We start from the raw sequence: 18511 nt of genomic DNA, 5'->3' as shown, positions 1-18511 counted from the left end.
TAGATACCGATGAGCAGCAAACAGCATAAAACCTGAATAGACTGCGAGTTACTTGCAGGCTGTTCTGGTTTTATGTTATTTGCACATAGTCATTTTCACTTTGTTTCTAAGTGAGAAAGTGTTAACAAACATATTTTGTGATGCTAATTATTTTCCAAAGTAAGCAGATAATTTATTTCCTTGAAGGGACATAAATGTCCAGCTTTAATAATGACACAAAACCATTATTAAGGATATGCATTTATAACTGAATCTCGGTAAAGTGTACCATTATTGGAACAGCCTTAATATGACAATTATACAAATTAGCATTAATTATACATATCTGCATAGCAATCATACATATTAGCATAGCAATCATACAATTAAGAAAAGCAATTAAACAAAAAAGCATAACAAGTATTCAAATGTGCACAACCCTGATACACATAAGCACAATACGATATAAGTATAGACGTAAACTTGTGTGAAGCTTGTGCATATGTCTTCCTAGCAAAATGTTTGTACCTGGGATGTCTAAAAATTTAGTAAACTTTTGTTTATGGGCGGGCTTTTGTTCAGACACTGGCTTACACATGTACGTAGACAAATATTCTCTTTTTAATATAAGTTTAGATTTGTTATTTATGATAATGAATGTCTTTTCACCACAGCTCCTCTTGTTTCCTTATTATTATGTATTTAATCTTCGCCATACTGTACCAACATTTTGAGCTGTTTTATGACATAAAATATATAAATAACAAATACATTTGGTGAGTATTGCCTTTTCAATATTATATATTACTTTTCTAATTAAATGGAGTATACAATAATAATACCCATTTTGTTTGGTATTTCCATGACAACAACAAAAAATGAGGTTGATGTTTGATTTTCCCAATATCTCAACAGATGTCATTATATAGGCCTTGCCCCAATTATATAATTTAAAACAAATTGCTGCTTTGAATTTACCCATGTGTATACAATTAAGGAAACATAATAACATACTAAACATTAATTTAATTTACTTGAAGAGTTTCATATTATGAAATCTTTTGGTCAAAAATGAGTTGTTAAGGGTTAACTGACACTTTATCACACTACTTCGGTTTAGAAAGATATTACGATCTGTTCCGAAAAAGCAAAACGCATTTTTATAATGTGCATAATTCTGTTCATATTTTTAGCCAGAGCTTTAACCCATTTATGCCTAGTGTCTAGAAAAAAGCCCTTGGCAAACAGCATAGACCCAGATGAGACGCCGCATGTTGCGGCATCTCATCTGGGTCTGCACTGTTCACTTAAAGAAATTTCTGTAAGAAATATTCTAAACATAGAAATAAATATACTAGACATATCTAATTTTGGAAATAAATTGATTCCATTTAGAAGGATGGGAGAGTCCACTAGGCATAAATGGGTTTAGTGTGAGGTGTTGGTATCACTCATTGTTGCCAAGCAAATGTACTGTTCTGAATTGGTTTGAATAAAGCAATAAACAACTTGTATATGAGTCTTGCAGTTGGAAAACAGGGCTTAATGCATGTGTGAAAAGTATCAGCCAATATCAGCCTGTGCAGTCAACGTAGGCTCATTAGGGAAAACACGTTTGGACTAAACTGGATTTTTTGCTAAGAAAATACTTACTTTAATAGAAAAATATAAAAGCAGAAATATTGTCCCTGATTATTCTGTGCAGACTGCACGGGCTAATCTGTGATGACACTTTACGCACATGAATCAAGCCCCATTTTTCCAGATCCAAGCTCATATATATCAAATGTTTATTTCTTATAATGGTGAATGAAAAGAGATAAAAAATTGTAAGGCCAAACTTTAATTTTCGTTCATTGTTTGTCAGAGCATAAAAAAGCAGGTATTTGAAATTGTTATATCAACCTCTTGGTGTTGTTTATTTTCAATGTAAAATAAAACATCTTGTGTATTTTCAACAGTTTAAAAATGTCAAGTATTTGTTTTTAAGACAGTAGTGTTAGGCAAAGGTTATTTCTAATACCGTAGCTGTTAACATGACTTTAAGAAACACGAACGGTGGCTTTTATCTTTAAATTTTCTACAACACCATTTGAAAAGTAGATTGAAGAAAGTTCTTTATGGACTGCTTGTTCAAGTTGATTATGATTATGTGCATAATTTTAATTTGAAATAGGTAAATCTATACACTTTGAATTTCTGCAATTTCTTCGACTAAATCTCTGTAGTATAAAATCTAAACACTTTGAATTACTTTACTCTATAGTACATATCAGCCCAGATCTGCATAAACTTTCCTTTTTTATCACTATCCTTTTCAGGGACGAAGCATCCAAGGTCAAACTTCTTGGATACATTAGGGGTCTCATTCTTGGCCCCTTTTTCGTGTCTGTTAAGCTCATCGCCTTTTTAGTATATTTGGCTTTTGTTTATTCGGGGGGCATTTTGACGTCTGAAAGAGTGTTCGTTTCGATGGCACTTTTTCAAGCCGTTCGTCTAGCCTGTGTACTGTTCACGCCATTCGCAATTCAGTACATATCTGATTCAAAAGTCACCTTTAAAAGGATGCAGGTTTGTGTTTGGAGTGTGATCCATCTAGTTTGCAGTAGCACCAGCATGCTGTTAGTAGTTTATTGTTGTGTTTTGTATGCTCCCCGATATGGGGCAGCATATTGTTGCCATTTGTCTTAATTGTAATGTTGATGTTATCAGGTGTGGCTGGGATAACAAATGGACACATTTTTGTGATAAAAATATTCGCCCTCTCTTCCTGGTAATTTGTAACCAATTTAGATTTCAGAAACTTATGATACGCATTTGATTAAACATTTTATGCAGCATTTTTAAAGGTTGGACATACATATATTATTAGGTTGTTCCGCACTATGATTTTTCAATTATCAATTGATCTTTTGTTACAAGTAGGACATTTAACTTGCTGTTCAAATTCTTCGAAACTAGCGATCCAAATACAAAGACATTTTTTCTTGGTAGCAATGGTCATGCATGTATTATTCGGTTGTTCAGGTCTGTTCTTTCATGAATTGTTTGCCCTGAATGTTCTTGTTCCCATGGTTACAATCAACCCATTATCCATAGCCAATCTAAAGTATCGGGGAGCATCCATCAGTTTCACAGATATTCTTTTCTTTTAAATGTTTCTTAAAATTATGGATGGCATAAACTCTGGTTTCTGGTGCTGGTATTTTCAAAGGTTTAGCTGTAAAACTGAAGTGTCTGCTTTACATTTGTATGTATCAAAAAGTATAGTTTCACACCTACATCTGCTTTACAATTGTACATAACATGCAACAGTTTCACACTTTAATAACCAATACATATGCATACTAAAAATATTAGTTGAACGGTTTCATATTAAATCTGCATGACTGTGTTCCTTATTAACACTAGTATCATATTTATGCCCCCCTTTAAAGAAGAGCGGGTATATTGTTTTGCATATGTCGGTCCGTCTGTCCGTCCACCAGATGGTTTCCGGATGATAACTCAAGAACGCTAAGGCCTAGGATCATGAAACTTCATAGGTACATTGATCATGACTGGCAGATGACCCCTATTGATTTTCAGGTCACTAGGTCAAAGGTCAAGGTCACAGTGACTCCAAATAGTAAAATGGTTTCCGGATGATAACTCAAGAAGGCTTAGGCCTAGGATCATGAAACTTCATAGGTACATTGACCATGACTGGCAGATGACCCCTATTGATTTTGAGGTGACTAGGTCAAAGGTCAAGGTCACAGTGACACGAAATAGTAAAATGGTTTCCGGATGATAACTCAAGAATGCTTAGGCCTAGGATCATGAAACTTCATAGGTACATTGATCATGACTGGCAGATGACCCCTATTGATTTTTAGGTGACTAGGTCAAAGGTCAAGGTCACAGTGACACGAAATAGTAAAATGGTTTCTGGATGATAACTCAAGAATGCTTAGGCCTAAGATCATGAAACTTCATAGGTACATTGATCATGACTGGCAGATGACCCCTATTGATTTTTAGGTCACTAGGTCAAAGGTCAAGGTCACAGTGACAAAAAACGTATCCACACAATGGCTGCCACTACAACTGGCAGCCCATATGGGGGGCATGCATGTTTTACAAACAGCCCTGGTTATTTCTGAATTTTGTTTACTGAGATACACAAGTTTCACATTTAATTCTGCTTGATGTTTTGTTTAACTATATACAATAGTTTTACATTTAATTTGGCTTTTCTATAATAGATGCAATAGTAAAACTGTTTCACACTTATATCCAATTGAAATTGTGTTTGTTAAATACAAAAGTGTCAAATTTATTTATGTTTTAATTTTTTTATTAGAAGATAAAGTAGTTTCATAGTGAAAGGGGCTTTTTCACTGATTGTTAAAATGACAATTTTACAACATTTTGTCACAGATTGAAAATAAAAGAACACTGAACATCATGGTTTGAAATGCCATAAATGGCATAGACTCATAACTTAAACTTGCTGTCGTTTAAGCAGGATGATCATTTGAAATTGATAACATTATAAAGCATAATAAACAGGAAACAATTGATAAATTTTGACTGTTTCTGTTGTTTTAACCCTTTGCATGCTGGGAAATTTGTCGTCTGCTAAAATGTCGTCGGCTGAATTTCAAAAATTAGCATTTTCTTCAATTTTTTTCAAAAATTACTATCAGAATAGCAGACGGTTTGGATTCTGATGAGACGCCACGTTCTGTGGCGTCTCATCTCAGGGGTTTTTCTGCCTATTTTGGGAAAAGGAGTCTGACCAAATTGGGAATTTTTATTGACAAAATTGTCCATTTTGGGAATTTTCGAGTCGATGAAACGGTCAATTTGGGAATTTTATCATGCTTAACCCTTTGCATGCTGGGAAATTTGTCGTCTGCTAAAATGTCGTCTGCTGAATTTGTAAAATAAGCATTTTCTTCATTTTTTTCAAAGAATACTATCAGAATAGCAAACAGTTTGGATCCAGATGAGACGCCACGTTCTGTGTGGATCCAAACTGTTTGCAAAGGCCTTTAAAATTCAGCTCCAGCGCTTTAAGGGTTAAATAAGTAGGTGGTTTTACAAAAAAACATGTTTTTATTTGTTATTTTGTCTTCAAAAACAAACACTGGTAACAGGTAAGTAAGTCACACAAGTCACAGCATGATTTTTCTTTGCTTTCTTAAAATAACATTAGACAGAAATTAACTACACATACAAATAAAATGTTATTATTTCCAATTGGATTCTTCAACTCATAGCCACAATAGGCAAGCCAGTTACATTTAACAAAACATTAATTTTACTGCTACATTATTAATTTATTTAACGACTATATCATTTTACCTGATACTTCACCGCTCATTACATTAGCACCATCAAAGCCAACAAATCTACACCGCCGTATGTCGATCCCTTTTCCAATGCAACACTGCTGTAGTACTTATCGTTATGGGAAGCCATGCTTGAAAATAAGCGTCTACAGATTTGGACTAGAATGTGTATTGTGCGGCTCTATATACTTGTTATAATGCGGAACAGTTCGAACCTTATCGCTGTCAATGTTGGCAGATGCATCCGACAAATACACCTGCTAAAATCTGAGTCGCTAAAGGCTTAATTACGTCGCGGATGAAGGGAAGTCACTCTTTCGATATAAATTATGTTTACTTTTTACGATTTTGAAAGAATTTTTTTTTTGGAATTGGGAAATATGTAATCAAAATTCGGTTGGGAACGGGTCCGTTTGCTTTGGGAATGCCTCCGTTGTCCGGAGGCGCAGACAGTGCAGAAAAACCCCTGCATCTGGATCCAAACTGTTTGCAAAGGCCTTCAAAATTAGGTTCCAGCACTGAAAGAGTTAAATGTCACAACAATAGTTGGATTAAACTTAAAGTATAAAACAAAGATTTTCTTATAGCAGTCTGGATGGCTGAGTGGTTGAGGCAATAGCTTTTTAATTCAAAGGACATTGGATTAGTTTAAACCTATTTATTTTAGCTCGATTGCATCGAAAGCCTGGGGCTTATATAAACGCGCTCGAGTCCGTTTCCTGGGCCTAGAACCAGTACTTGGTGTTTTTGGGGGTGATCTAAAGAACCCTCCCACGGTGGGGATCGAACCCGTGACCTCCCAGTCGCTAGGCGGACACCATATCCATTACACCACGGCGACCTAAATGGACATTGGATTGATCCCTGTTAGGACACATTTTTCTTTTAATGTTCTATTATCCCCCGCCAAAGGCGGAGGGATATTGTTTTGGCGTTTTTTGGCAATTTTTGTGTCCAGAGCCATATCTTGTAAGTGCTTTGGTGGATTTCATTGAAACTTGGTATGAGTATATATATGGATAAGAGGATGATACGATGCATGCCAAATGGCATTGTAAACCATCTGTTAATAACGGAGTTATGACCCTTTGTATCTAAAAAAAATGCTTTTTTAGCTGAGTGTCAAATATAACACTTTTGTGTCCAGAAGCATATTGGCGGGGGATATCAATTCAACAAATTGGCTTGTTGGATAATTTATTAACAGATGTCAGGCCTTACCTAACTGTGTTAATTTGGGAATCAAACAAAAAGTAGTATTATGATAAACAGCAGAAGTTATCATTAATGTCATCTGTCATTTTTTAATGTTTTGAATAGTGTTTTATCAATTCTAAACCACATGCATTTCTCTATAAACCACACAAAAATTATGAATGAGATAAACTTAAAATTATAAGCAGATTCTACAGTTTTAAGTTGAACCTTCGGCGAATTACTTTATCTAGCTTGTTTTATGTTGTTGTACACAATTAATCACACTGTCATAGCATGGAAGTAAGCTTTAAAGCGAAGTTAATGTAACATTTTAAATGGATAGAAGGCCATAAGGGGAATATGGATATTATTTCAGGTTTTGTCAGAAAATAATTGTGATTGCAATTGGAATAATTGAAAATCTGGATCTTGTGCTAAACCTCAAAAGAACTTAGACAAGGTTTTGTCAGACACAATTATGGCTGCTATGGTTATATAATTAAGTGAAAACTGTTCTTTGAGATAGAGACATAAATCCTGTTCTTACTCTAACAGCATCAACATGGTAGGGAACTGCTGTTTTGCTGTTTTGTTATTAAACAAAGTTGTTACATCGCAGTGTTTGTTTTTATCATTTAAGTTTGGGTCCGGTAGGGGAACCATTCCCAATTGAAAAAGAATATAGTTTTCCCAAATGAGGCCTAAAACTCCCAACTGAAGATTATCACACACACAAAAATCTACATAAGTCTCAACACTTGATCATCTCAAATCCATCTCTATAAGTTGAACCTTAGTTAATATAATATTGAAATCACTTTATCTCAATTTTAAAGTATTTGTTAGGTATGAAATAACTATCTCAATTTTAAAGTATTTGTTAGGTGAATATCAACAAGACTAGTAGCCCAATTTTAGTCAAAACGACACAATCTTTCCCAAAGCAAAGGGATCGGCCCCATTCCCAAAATGGTGGAAAAAAAACTGCTTTGACCATAATGAACATGGTTGTTGCCACTAGCTGCACATTTATATGTAGATATTAAATTCAATTGTAGCTGCAAGTAAGCAAAAACAAAACAATCCTTTCACCTTCAGGGTTTCATATGTTGTCAACACAGTGCATGAACAATGTTTTAGTTACTTGATTGTTTAGATGTATTTATAAGTGTTTCTGTTATAATTGGGGGTCATCCTCAGCATGATAGTCCGTGGACTACCAGCATGAAAGGTTTTCACTCCTTAGGAATTGTGGACCAATACCAGTGATTTTTTTGCTTCTTTGGATGGGTCCGGTAAACGGACCTGTTCCCATTGACCTACGGACCCGTTCCCAAAATGAACTGGACCCTTCTCAATTTCTAAAAAAATGCAAAAAAAATACCAATAAAAATCAAGTAAACACTCCCCGAAAACGCCAACTTGACATATTTCGAGACAATTTTATCTTGTGGCAAATTTGACTTCTCAATCATTGACTGGTTAAAACATTCGAAATTAGGCCTAAAAAGGACAAGTAATTTTTCCGGTTACCCGACCAACCCTGTTTTTTAACCGCCCACTCAACAAATTTTCTGTTAACAAAATCAGCATACGAAATTTTTGTCTGAAACTTTCGCAACTGGGGAAAGCGTCTGAATCCATATCCATATGTTACACATTGGTGTAACACAAAACATTATTCCATGTAAGTATTTTCAAATGCCTATGATTACATTTGTAATCCAAAAACCATTGCCAAGTTTTATTGTTCAAGAAAGCATGCACAAACACGGACTCTAGATGACAATATACGCTCCGTGGCACAAATTAGAACCCTGGTACAAAATGACATCGTTCATCCTCATGGAAAGCATGGGCTTTAATAGTAGTGCATTCTGACAAACTGAGAGAACTTTACCATTAAATTAAAAGCAAGAAGTTTACACTGTATGTAACGCGCAAAGATTGTTGAGATCTATAGGTCAGTACTGACTTGTGACATTTACAGTTAAAATTGTATACACCTTCATTTACATGTGTTGACTGGTGTGTTTCGGCAGTTCGAAGAAAATTCAATAGAGAATGGTAACACCTTAAATAACCTGTGATGTTTGGCAAGTGGGGTTATTGTTTATCGCAGTACGCAGGTGTTAAAGTGATATACAATGAAAGCAAACAATCTGGCAATCTGGTCAAAACTGGATTATAAATGTCGGATTAAACAGAAAATTAAAGTGGATAATAAAAAGAGTTAAATACTAGCTTGAAGCGGATTTGATCTCAGCAAATTCTCAGATTAAAACATGTTATTTGGGAATTATGCTCGGCAGATTTTTGGGAGCCATAGCTGATTTGCCATTATATAAGAGTCGCAGTGTATTCAATAAAGTGTTGTGGTAAGAAAAGGGAGGGTGGGTTTGGGAACAAGCTTGTCTGGGCCATAACTATGTCGTTCATTGTGCGATTTTGAAATCATATGTCACTTTTGTTCACCATCATTGGAGGGTGTGTCATGCGAAAAAAAAATACGTCAATATATGCAACGTCAAGGTCACACTTTGAGTTCAAAGGTCAAAATGGCCATAAATGATCTTGTCCAGGCCAAAACTATATCATTAATTGTGAGATTTTAAAATTACTCCGTACATTTGTTCACAATAATTGGACAGTTTGTCATGAGAAAGAATTACTTCAATATCTCCAAGGTCAGGGTCCCCGCGACTAAAAATAGATTGAATTTGACATAAGGGGGGTAATTAGGAACAATCAGTAACAATGCACATTTTTAATTGTCTCCCTTTATCTGACTTTTTTTTCTTTTCAAATTGAAAACATGGTTTTGTGTCAGTTTTTCCCTTGTTTTCATTTATATTGCATGTTTGCCTCCCTGTTAATCCCCATAAAAGTGAGAATCTTTGACCATTAAAAGGAAAAAAAACCCAGATCACCTTGGGAATAGCAGTGTCATGGTTGTTGATCCTTTGTAAATATGAATTTAAAACCCCCTTGTATGTTCCCCATGTCCCACAGTTGTTAAACGGTCTTGAAATGGTAGCAAATGATGTACAAAATAGATCATTAATTATTTGGTAAATTCTTGTTTTCCCACCACTGTATTATAAACAGCTATCATGACAGTACAAAGATAAGTGGCATTTTTTAATCTGACTCATAACGTTGATGACTCATTCTTTATAGATCCCAAATACTGGGCATCAGAAAGGTCTATTACCTGGAATCATTTTGGGAGGCGGTCACCATAAATGGTCGTCATCTTTGTGTGGTGGCTGTTATTGGGTTGATGCATTACCTTCGTCAGCCAATGCGTACGGGACCTGTGTATATGTTGATATCCTTCTTTAACTTGCTGCGACTTACCATTCTTCGTTTTGCTGGAAACGGTTTCGATTATTCCATAGCCGGTTACGTCAGCTTAGTTCGTGTTGAGGTAACATGTTCTGCCTGTAAAAAATCCTGGGTGGCAGGTCCTCTTATGCCTTTAATTCTGTTACAGCTGCAGTTTCTCTTTGTATATGAGCCGCGCTCGCTGAAAAGAGAGTTAAATGCATGTGCGTAAAGGGACAACATTTTCCGCCTTAACTAATTTTTTCTATGAACAGACTTTCTTTAAACGAATAATATCATAAGAGCGGAAAGTTTCATCCCTGATTAGCCTGTCAGGACTGCATTAAATCCCTTTTTCACAGAGCATGGCCCATATTTGGTTAACATATTACTGACTAGTTCCTTTTCACATCTTTATTTGTGAACACCTAACTAGCATTAAAGGACCCTTTTCGAGTTTTGGTAAATTGACAAAATATAAAAAGTCGTTTCAGATTTGCAAACTTTTAACCAGGTTTTCCGAAAAAACTGGTTATTAGATTGGTGTATGTCGGCGGGTGGGCGGGATGGGGGGCGGAACAAACTTGTCAGGGCCATAACTTTGTCGTTCATTGTGAGATTTTAAAATCATTTGGCACATTTGTTCACCATCATTAGATGGTGTGAGGCGCAAAAGAATTACGTCGATATCTCCAAGGTCAAGGTCACACTTTGAGTTCAAAGGTAAAAAAATGGTCATAAATGAGCTTGTCCGGGCCATAACTATGTCATTCATTGTGAGATTTTAAAATCATTTGGCACATTTGTTCAACATCATTGGACAGTGTGTTGCATGAAAGAATTACGTCAATATCTCCAAGGTCAACCAAAAATAGATTTATTTTGATTCAGAGGGGGCTAATTATAAATAATCAGTTCAGTTTGAGTTGTCTCCCTTTATCTGACTGTTTTTCACATTGAAAACCTGGTTTTGTGACAATTTTTGTCCCTTGTTGTTTTAGTTATGATATTTGTGAGGAAACAGTAATACTGAACATTTACCATGCTCTAAAATATCCATTATATGCATCTTTTGATGATTAGAAAACTTGGAAATTATAAAGCGTTGCAACGCGAAATTATTGAATAATTTGGTAAGTTCTGTTGTTGTCGTTATTTTTTGTGATATAGGATTGCTTATATAAAGTAAAAAATACAAGCTCTCCTAGGATGAGCATTGGCGGTCAAGTGGTTTAGGCGGGAGACTTTAACAACCAGGCCTCCATGTGTCATTGGTGCGAGTCCAGTTGAGGGTTACTTTTTTTAGCTATCCTGATTACAACGTGCTCATGGTGAGCTATTGTGATTGCCTTTTGTCCGTCGTGCGTGCGTCGTCAACATTTGCCTTGTGAACACTCTAGAGGCCACATTTATTGTCCTATCTTCATGAAACTTGGTCAGAACATTTGTCCCAATGATACCTCGATCGAGTTCGCAACTGGGTCATGCTGAGTCAAAAACCAGGTCACTTTGGTCAAAAAACAGAAAAACCTTGTGAACACTGTAGAAGTCACATTTGATGCCCAATCTTTATGTAACTTTGTCAAAATGTTTGTCTTAATGATATGTTGGTCGAGTTCAAAAATGGTTTTGGTCCATTGAAAAACATGGCCACCAGGGGGCGGGGCAGTATTCCTTATATGGCTTCAGAGAAACCTTGTGAACACTCTAGAAGTCACAATTTTCGCCCAAACATCATGAAACTTGGTCAAAACATTGGTTTCATTGATATCTCGGACGAGTTCGAAAATGGTCCAGATCAGTGAAAAAACATGGCCGCCAGGGGGCGGGCAGTTTTCTCTATAATGTATATAGTGAAAACATGTGAACGCTCTAGAAGTCACATTTATGGTCCTATCTTCATTAAATTTGGTCAGAACATTTGATTCCTGGATACGACACTTGAGTTTGAAAATGGTTCGGATCGGTAAAAAAACATGGACGCCAGGGGGCAGGGCAGTTTTGCTTATATGGCTATAGTTAAACCTTATTAACACTCTAGGAGTCACATTTATAGTCCAATCTTCATGAAACTTGGTCTGAACATTTGTTTTTATGATAGCTAGGCTGAGTTTGAAAATGGTTTTGGTCTGTTGAAAAATATGGCCGCCAGGGGGCGGAGCAGCTTTGCGTATATGGCTATAGTGAAACCTTGTTAACACTCTAGAAGTAACATTTGTAGCCCAATCTTCATGGAACTTGGTCCAAAGATTTGTTGTATTGATAGCTTGGCTGAGTTCGAAAATGGTTATGGTTTGTTGAAAAACATGGCCGCCAGGGTAGCGGCAGTTTTCATAATATGACTATATTAAAACCAAACTCTAGTTGTAATGCGGATGTTGGTGCACAATGATGATGATGATGATGATGATTATGATGATACTGGTAATGCACGGATTCAGAAACATTAACCACAACCCAAATATCTAATTATAATTATTGCATTACTCAAATTAATTATTGCCATTACTTATGGTTGTTATCTACATCTTGGCAGAAATTTAACATAGTGGTAAAATCAATAAACATCAAGAAGTGTTGCATATGAATCTTATTTGACTTTTTATTCACTTACCCTAGGCTACTCTCTATCAAACTGATTTATACCTGTGCCTGCATTGTTGCCAGGTGGTAATTGTGTAACACTCCTGGAAATTGACCCCAATTAACTGGGCACTTTCAACAAAGACCTTTGTGTTGATGTCAGGTGGAAACCATTCATAAGATGGAAAAGACATTTCAACTTGAAATGTTTTACCCCTACACTTTTCAGTTTGTCAGTAGTGTGTGTATGTGTGTGATTATGAAAGATTTGTGATTTTAGCAGGTTTCATTGTTGTTTCAATTGGAAATATCAATGCAAGGTGAGTCCTAAAATTGTTCCAGTTGTTTAAAACACTTTGTCAAAAATGTGAACAATTTGGTAGTACAAAACAACAACTTATCACATCTTTTAAGAAGCACAAACAACTGTTTGAAAAAAAGTTGATTTGCATTTGTTTTTGCAAGAATAATGTATTCATGCTACAGATTTGTTGTGCATTTAAATTACAAATAGTTTGGTAGTTGTTTTGATATGATACATTTTCAAATGTCTTGTGTGTGTTTACTTCTATATTTGCACACATTTATAAATATGAGAAAGATCAAGTGATGTTTTGTACTATAAAAGAAGATCAATATTGAATTTCTAGTAGCTGTACATATTCTCGTACTCATTTACTTTTTTATAACTGACTTTTATATATGATAACAATCCAATATATATTTTATTTAATTATGCAAAAACTATTTTATAAAAACACAATCTCTAGAACAAATATGGCTGTTTTCAGTATCTTAAAGTGTTCTTGCTAAACAGATTGTAAACAGTCATCCCCTATAAGATGCTGAGATGCTTATCTAATGATCTCAAATTTTGACAACAATTTGTTGAAAAATGTACTTCCATTTTCTTTTGCTGATGCTCATTATTAAATAAATGTCCTTATATTACTTTTATCCAAAATAATAGCTTTGTCACAAGGGGTAAAAAATGTCTATTTGAAAAAAAATAAACACACACACACAAAACTACTGATAACGCATAATGTATATATCTGCCGAAACAGAAAACCTTTTCTTTTCACAAAACAATGTTAACAACCCTTGTTTCCTGGACGGTTGAGTTCAAAAATGGTTTTGATCCATCTAGTAACATGACCGCCGGGGGTGGGGGGGGGGGGGGTAATTTTCCTTATATTTATATACTGAAAAAGCCTGTGAACACTCTAAAAGTCACATTTTTTTACCAATCATCTTGAAACTTGGTCAAAAAATTGGTTTTATTGATATGTCGGATGAATTTGTAAATGGTCGTGATCAGTGGGAAAACATTGCCGCCAGGGGATGGGGCAGTTTTCTCTATATGTTTGTAAGAAGCATTTTCTTTATATATATATATTTTTATTAAATCTGGGTATTAAAAACATGGCCACCAGGGTGGGTGGGGTAATTTTCTATATAGGCCTATTGTGAATACTTTGGAACACCTAATTTTTAAAGTCAGTCTTGTCCTACTAATAATTTGAAATATTTGCTGAAGTCTTTGTTTCTTTCCATCTAAGTTTCTCAGGTGAGTGACCCAGGGCCCTTTGGGGCCTCTTGTTTCTTTTTTTAATTGTATTCTTGTTTTTTTTTAATGGAGAGTTTTAGGTCAAGTGTTTAAATGTATCAATATAAAGCATTTAATGACACTCTTCAATATATGCCAAAATCTGTGAAAAGGCCCCTTTAAACAACTAACTACTTATAAGTTCCTTCTCACAGCTGCATAGATGAACAACTACAACTACTAGCTAACATCATGCTCACAACTCTGGTTGATGAATGCCTTAAAAGCAAATTCTCTTGTCTCAACTCCTTTTGGTGAAAACTTAATTTACTAACTCTCTTGGTACTTTATAACTTAAAACTGGCTGAGAGAGGGGGTTTGATATAGGCAAACAACTTTTCATACAGAAGAAAACCAAAAACCTGAGCTGTGTGACATCTCCAAGCTTTCAGACTTGTCAATAGGTCATGCAACGGTATATAGATCCACACGGTTGTTCTTGTTATGGTTTTTCTACAGGTCCTTATACCACTGTTTCTTTGTATTTGTTTGTGTTTGATTGTAACTTGGTTTAGATTTTGTTGTTGAAGGTACCAAACTAAAGGAGCCTTAATTATTTGTTCTTTTTCCATTTACTGGGTCTTGAAACTGTTTCTGTGTGCTGTCTCCTCCGTCACCTACCAAATGTGTACTTCAATTTGTCAGTTCATTTCTTGCTTGCATGGGTGTTCCACAATTCGTATGCAGTTTGGTAGATTTATACCCAGCTCCAAGTCCTAATTTTCCTTTTTACTGCTAAATACATGTAATAGTTTTGGAATAATCACAGCCTTGCTGTTTCTGTCCAATTGTCCTGGTTTGTCTTTTTTCTGCAAAAAACCGGTTTTCCTTCCTGAACAATTGAAGAATTGTGGATTCTAGAACTAACTCATTTTGTTGTTATTGAGGCCCCTAATTTTATTGTTGTTTTTTAGTTTCTTAAAATTGGAGGCATTGCTTTTGTCCAACTCTTCGTCTTTATTTTTCTATTTCTAGGTCTGAAACAAATGAGCTGCATAAGATTCTGCACATGAAGGCGGTCTGGGAATGCATAAGTTTCTTTGGTCGTCACATTTGTGTGGTTGCTATGGTCATCACTAATGTTGCTGCCAATGTGCCCGTCACTCCGGAATGGGTGTTTGTTTCTATGGCGATATTTAATCACATTCGTAAATGCTGCCTAAGGTTCATGGTTGCCGGTGTTCGAGGCGCAATTGAAGGGAAGGTTTCAATGGACCGAGCACAGGTTTGCTTAGATGTTATGACTGCTTTAAGCATGTATTCTTACTTATGATCGGGATGTGTTTTGTACTTTTGCTTTTTCATCCTTGTGGTGTGGAATAAGTGCATTTTGTACATATTCATATTCTTGTTGCCCAATTATGTAAGCTAAAAATCTGTAATACGTATGGAAACTTTTACAATCGAAGAAAATCAAAAGAAGAAGAATATTTGGCACTGCAAAGATAATTGATACAAATAATTAAAATAAACGACCCAAAAAGTAAAAATACAGATATTATCGAAAAGTATATACCTGCACAACTTATTTCCATTTAAATTCTTATTTTGTATATATTATGAGCACTATTATAAGTTTTATTCTTCAGAACTTAATATGCATCAGAGACATATGCATCAGATGGCTTAAAAAACTTAAACACTGCTTAAATATCAAGGCACCATTTAACAATTTTGTCATTTGATGAAAATATTTTGCCTTTTTTGAGGACAGTTTTTTTTTATAAACTTATGGAGTATCATACGTGTTGCCCCAAATCAATCACTTCATAGAATAAGAATGCTAAGTTTTGCCCCAAATCAATCACCACCTAGAATGTTAAGTTTTGCCCCAAATCAATCCCCACCTAGAATGCTAAGTTTTGCCTCAAATCAATCCCCACATAGAATGCTAAGTTTTGCCCCAAATCAATTCCCATCTAGAATGCTAAGTTTTTCCCTAAATCAATCCCTATCTAGAATGCTAAGTTTTGCCCTAAATCAATCCCCACCTAGAATGCTAAGTTTTGCCCCAAATCAATCCCCACCTAGAATACTTAGTTTTGCCCCAAATCAATCCACATCTAGAATGCTAAGTTTTGCCCTAAATCAATCCCCACCTAGAATGCTAAAGTTTTGCTCTAAATCTATCCCCACAAAGAATGCTAAGTTTTGTCCTCCAATCAGATTCAATCATCACTTGGAATGCTAAGTTTTGTCCTTCAATCAATCACCACCTAGAATGCTAAGTATGTCCTCCAATCAATCATCGCTTAGAATGCTTAGTTTTGTCCTTAAATCAATCATCACTTAGAATGCTAAGTGTTGTCCTCCAATCAATCACCATTTAAAAATGTAATTGTTTGGCCTAAATCAATCACCACAAGAAGGCTATTTTTTGCCCTAAATGAATCACCACAAAATGATGTTTTTTACCATGGGTCAATCACCAAATAGAATGCCAAGTAAATATCCACATTGAATGCTCATTGTTATACCAACAGTTCATTTAACAGGGAACTGTTCACAGTTTGATATATATATAAAATTGAAAATCAATGTTTCAGATTTGCAAATTGTTGTAGTTACGTTATTTAGAATGAAAAACTAATATTGAACATTTGCCATGCTCTGAAATTTCCATCGTATGCATCTTTTGACGCTTTGAAAATCTGAAAATTATAAAGGGTTAACAACACGAAAGTATTGATTAATTTGAATAGTTTGAAGAGTTCTGGTGTTAAAAGTATTTTGTGTCAATACAAGGATTGCTTATATGATGTGTAAAATACATAAATTATTATACATGTAGCAGCATGGATGGCCAATTGGTTTAAGCAATAGTCTTTTACTTCAAAGGTCAGTGGTTCAAGCTCAGGTGTGGATAACTTTTTTTCTTGTTTTATTACACAATTTCAAACAGTTGATTGTTTCACAAATTAGATCTGATCTTCTAGAGGTATCAATATATTTTGGACACAGTTTTGTACATTATTTCCATTGTATAAGATGTTTTCACCAATAAACACCTACACCTACTAATCCTCTCCCCCCACCCCCACCCATTTTTAGGCAACTTTCAATTTTTATGCCCCTGGATCGAAAGATCAGGGGCATATTGTTTTTGGCTTGTCTGTCTGTCTGTCTGTCTGTCATTCATTCATTCATTGTGTGTGTCCCAAAACTTTAACCTTGGTTAAAGTTTTGCAATAACTTTTGCATTATTGAATATAGCAACTTGATATTTGGCATGCATGTGTATCTCATGGAGCTGCACATTTTGAGTGGTGAAAGGTCAAGATCATCCTGCAAGGTCGCCGTGGTGTAATGGATATGGTGTCCGCCTAGTGACCGGGAGGTCATGGCTTCGATCCCCACTGAGGGGGCGTTCTTTAGATCTCCCCCATAGACACCAAGTACTGGTTCTAGGCACAGGAAACGGACTCGAGAGCGTTTATATAAGCCTTAGGCTTTCGATGCAATTGAGCTATAATAAATAGGCTTAAACTAAGATCATCTTTCAAGGTCAAAGCTTCAAAACGGCACAATAGGTGGCATTGTGTTTCTGACAAACACATCGCTTGTTAACAATTATAATTAATGCATGTATTTTGCTTAAAATACTGGTGTTAAATAATTGTTTTGATGCAGTGCAGTCAAAATACCTCCTTGTGAATTTTGTTTGAGAATAAATTGTATATGTAACCCATACATGCATAAAGTGCCCATTAACACTTCACAAATTACATGTCAAGGTATCACAAAACTATTCTCAAAACTCATATACACATACATTTCTACAAATCCCACGAATACATGTACACACCGTCTAAAATAAGTTTTAGAACCAGTAAAGAGTTCCTTAAAAAGAACTGTTTGATTTGGCTACAAATCTTAGCTATATTTGTTTGAAATACAGTTGAATTCATTATCTCCAAGTAATCAGGAATGCAAAAGCTACTTTGACATATCTGTAGATAGACTTTTCCTCACTTTGTGAATTTGGCATAGTTAAATAATAGTATGTTCAATGCTTACAAGGCGCCATTTTAAGAAAGACCCTTTTTGATTTGAACTGCAATATTTGAAAATTTATATGCAGTAATAGAAATATTTAATCATATCTTTGAGTAAATCATATTGTCCTTGAAAAGGGATTAAAATGGGCTCAAGAATATTTCTGTATGGGAGCATTTGTGTATAAATTTCTTAACAACAATAACTGCTCATGTTAAAAGAATGAGTGGTACTGAAATAGAAAAACGACACAATTTATAAACTAATATTGTTAATGGACACAATTTATAAACTGGCAGAGAAAATAGACGCAATCATAAAACAGTTATTAAAAAAGTTAAACATCTCTAAAAACTCATAAAACGTTTAACTTTTAAGATAATTTTTTTTCTTGTATATGATCTTACATAAGATGGTCAGTTATAATCTGGCAAACGGTTTGAAGACAAAAATTCAGAAAGGTTTGTGCCCCATTAAAGCA

General features: G+C 35.1%; 1 protein-coding gene across 11 annotated transcripts in view; it reads left to right on the top strand.

Annotated features, from left to right (window-relative positions):
* The window catches only part of LOC127835370 (ATP-binding cassette sub-family C member 4-like), a 93495-nt gene that overhangs the window by 18614 nt on the left and 56370 nt on the right, over nucleotides 1–18511 (top strand). Inside the window, exon 8 of one of the 11 annotated variants that reach the window (XM_052361758.1) lies at nucleotides 15010–15259. The exons of 9 other annotated variants lie outside the window; for them this stretch is intronic. In XM_052361758.1, coding sequence (XP_052217718.1) covers nucleotides 15010–15259 — 250 coding nt within the window. Of the gene's footprint in view, nucleotides 1–2300; nucleotides 2551–15009; nucleotides 15260–18511 lie in introns of all 11 variants that reach the window. One more of the 11 variants, XM_052361757.1, reaches the window with a different exon arrangement.

The sequence above is a fragment of the Dreissena polymorpha genome, chromosome 6 (assembly GCF_020536995.1).
Source record: "Dreissena polymorpha isolate Duluth1 chromosome 6, UMN_Dpol_1.0, whole genome shotgun sequence".
In the NCBI taxonomy this organism is placed as follows: domain Eukaryota; kingdom Metazoa; phylum Mollusca; class Bivalvia; order Myida; family Dreissenidae; genus Dreissena; species Dreissena polymorpha.
The sequence above is the reverse complement of the archived record's forward strand: the minus strand, read 5'-3'. Positions and strand labels throughout refer to the sequence as shown.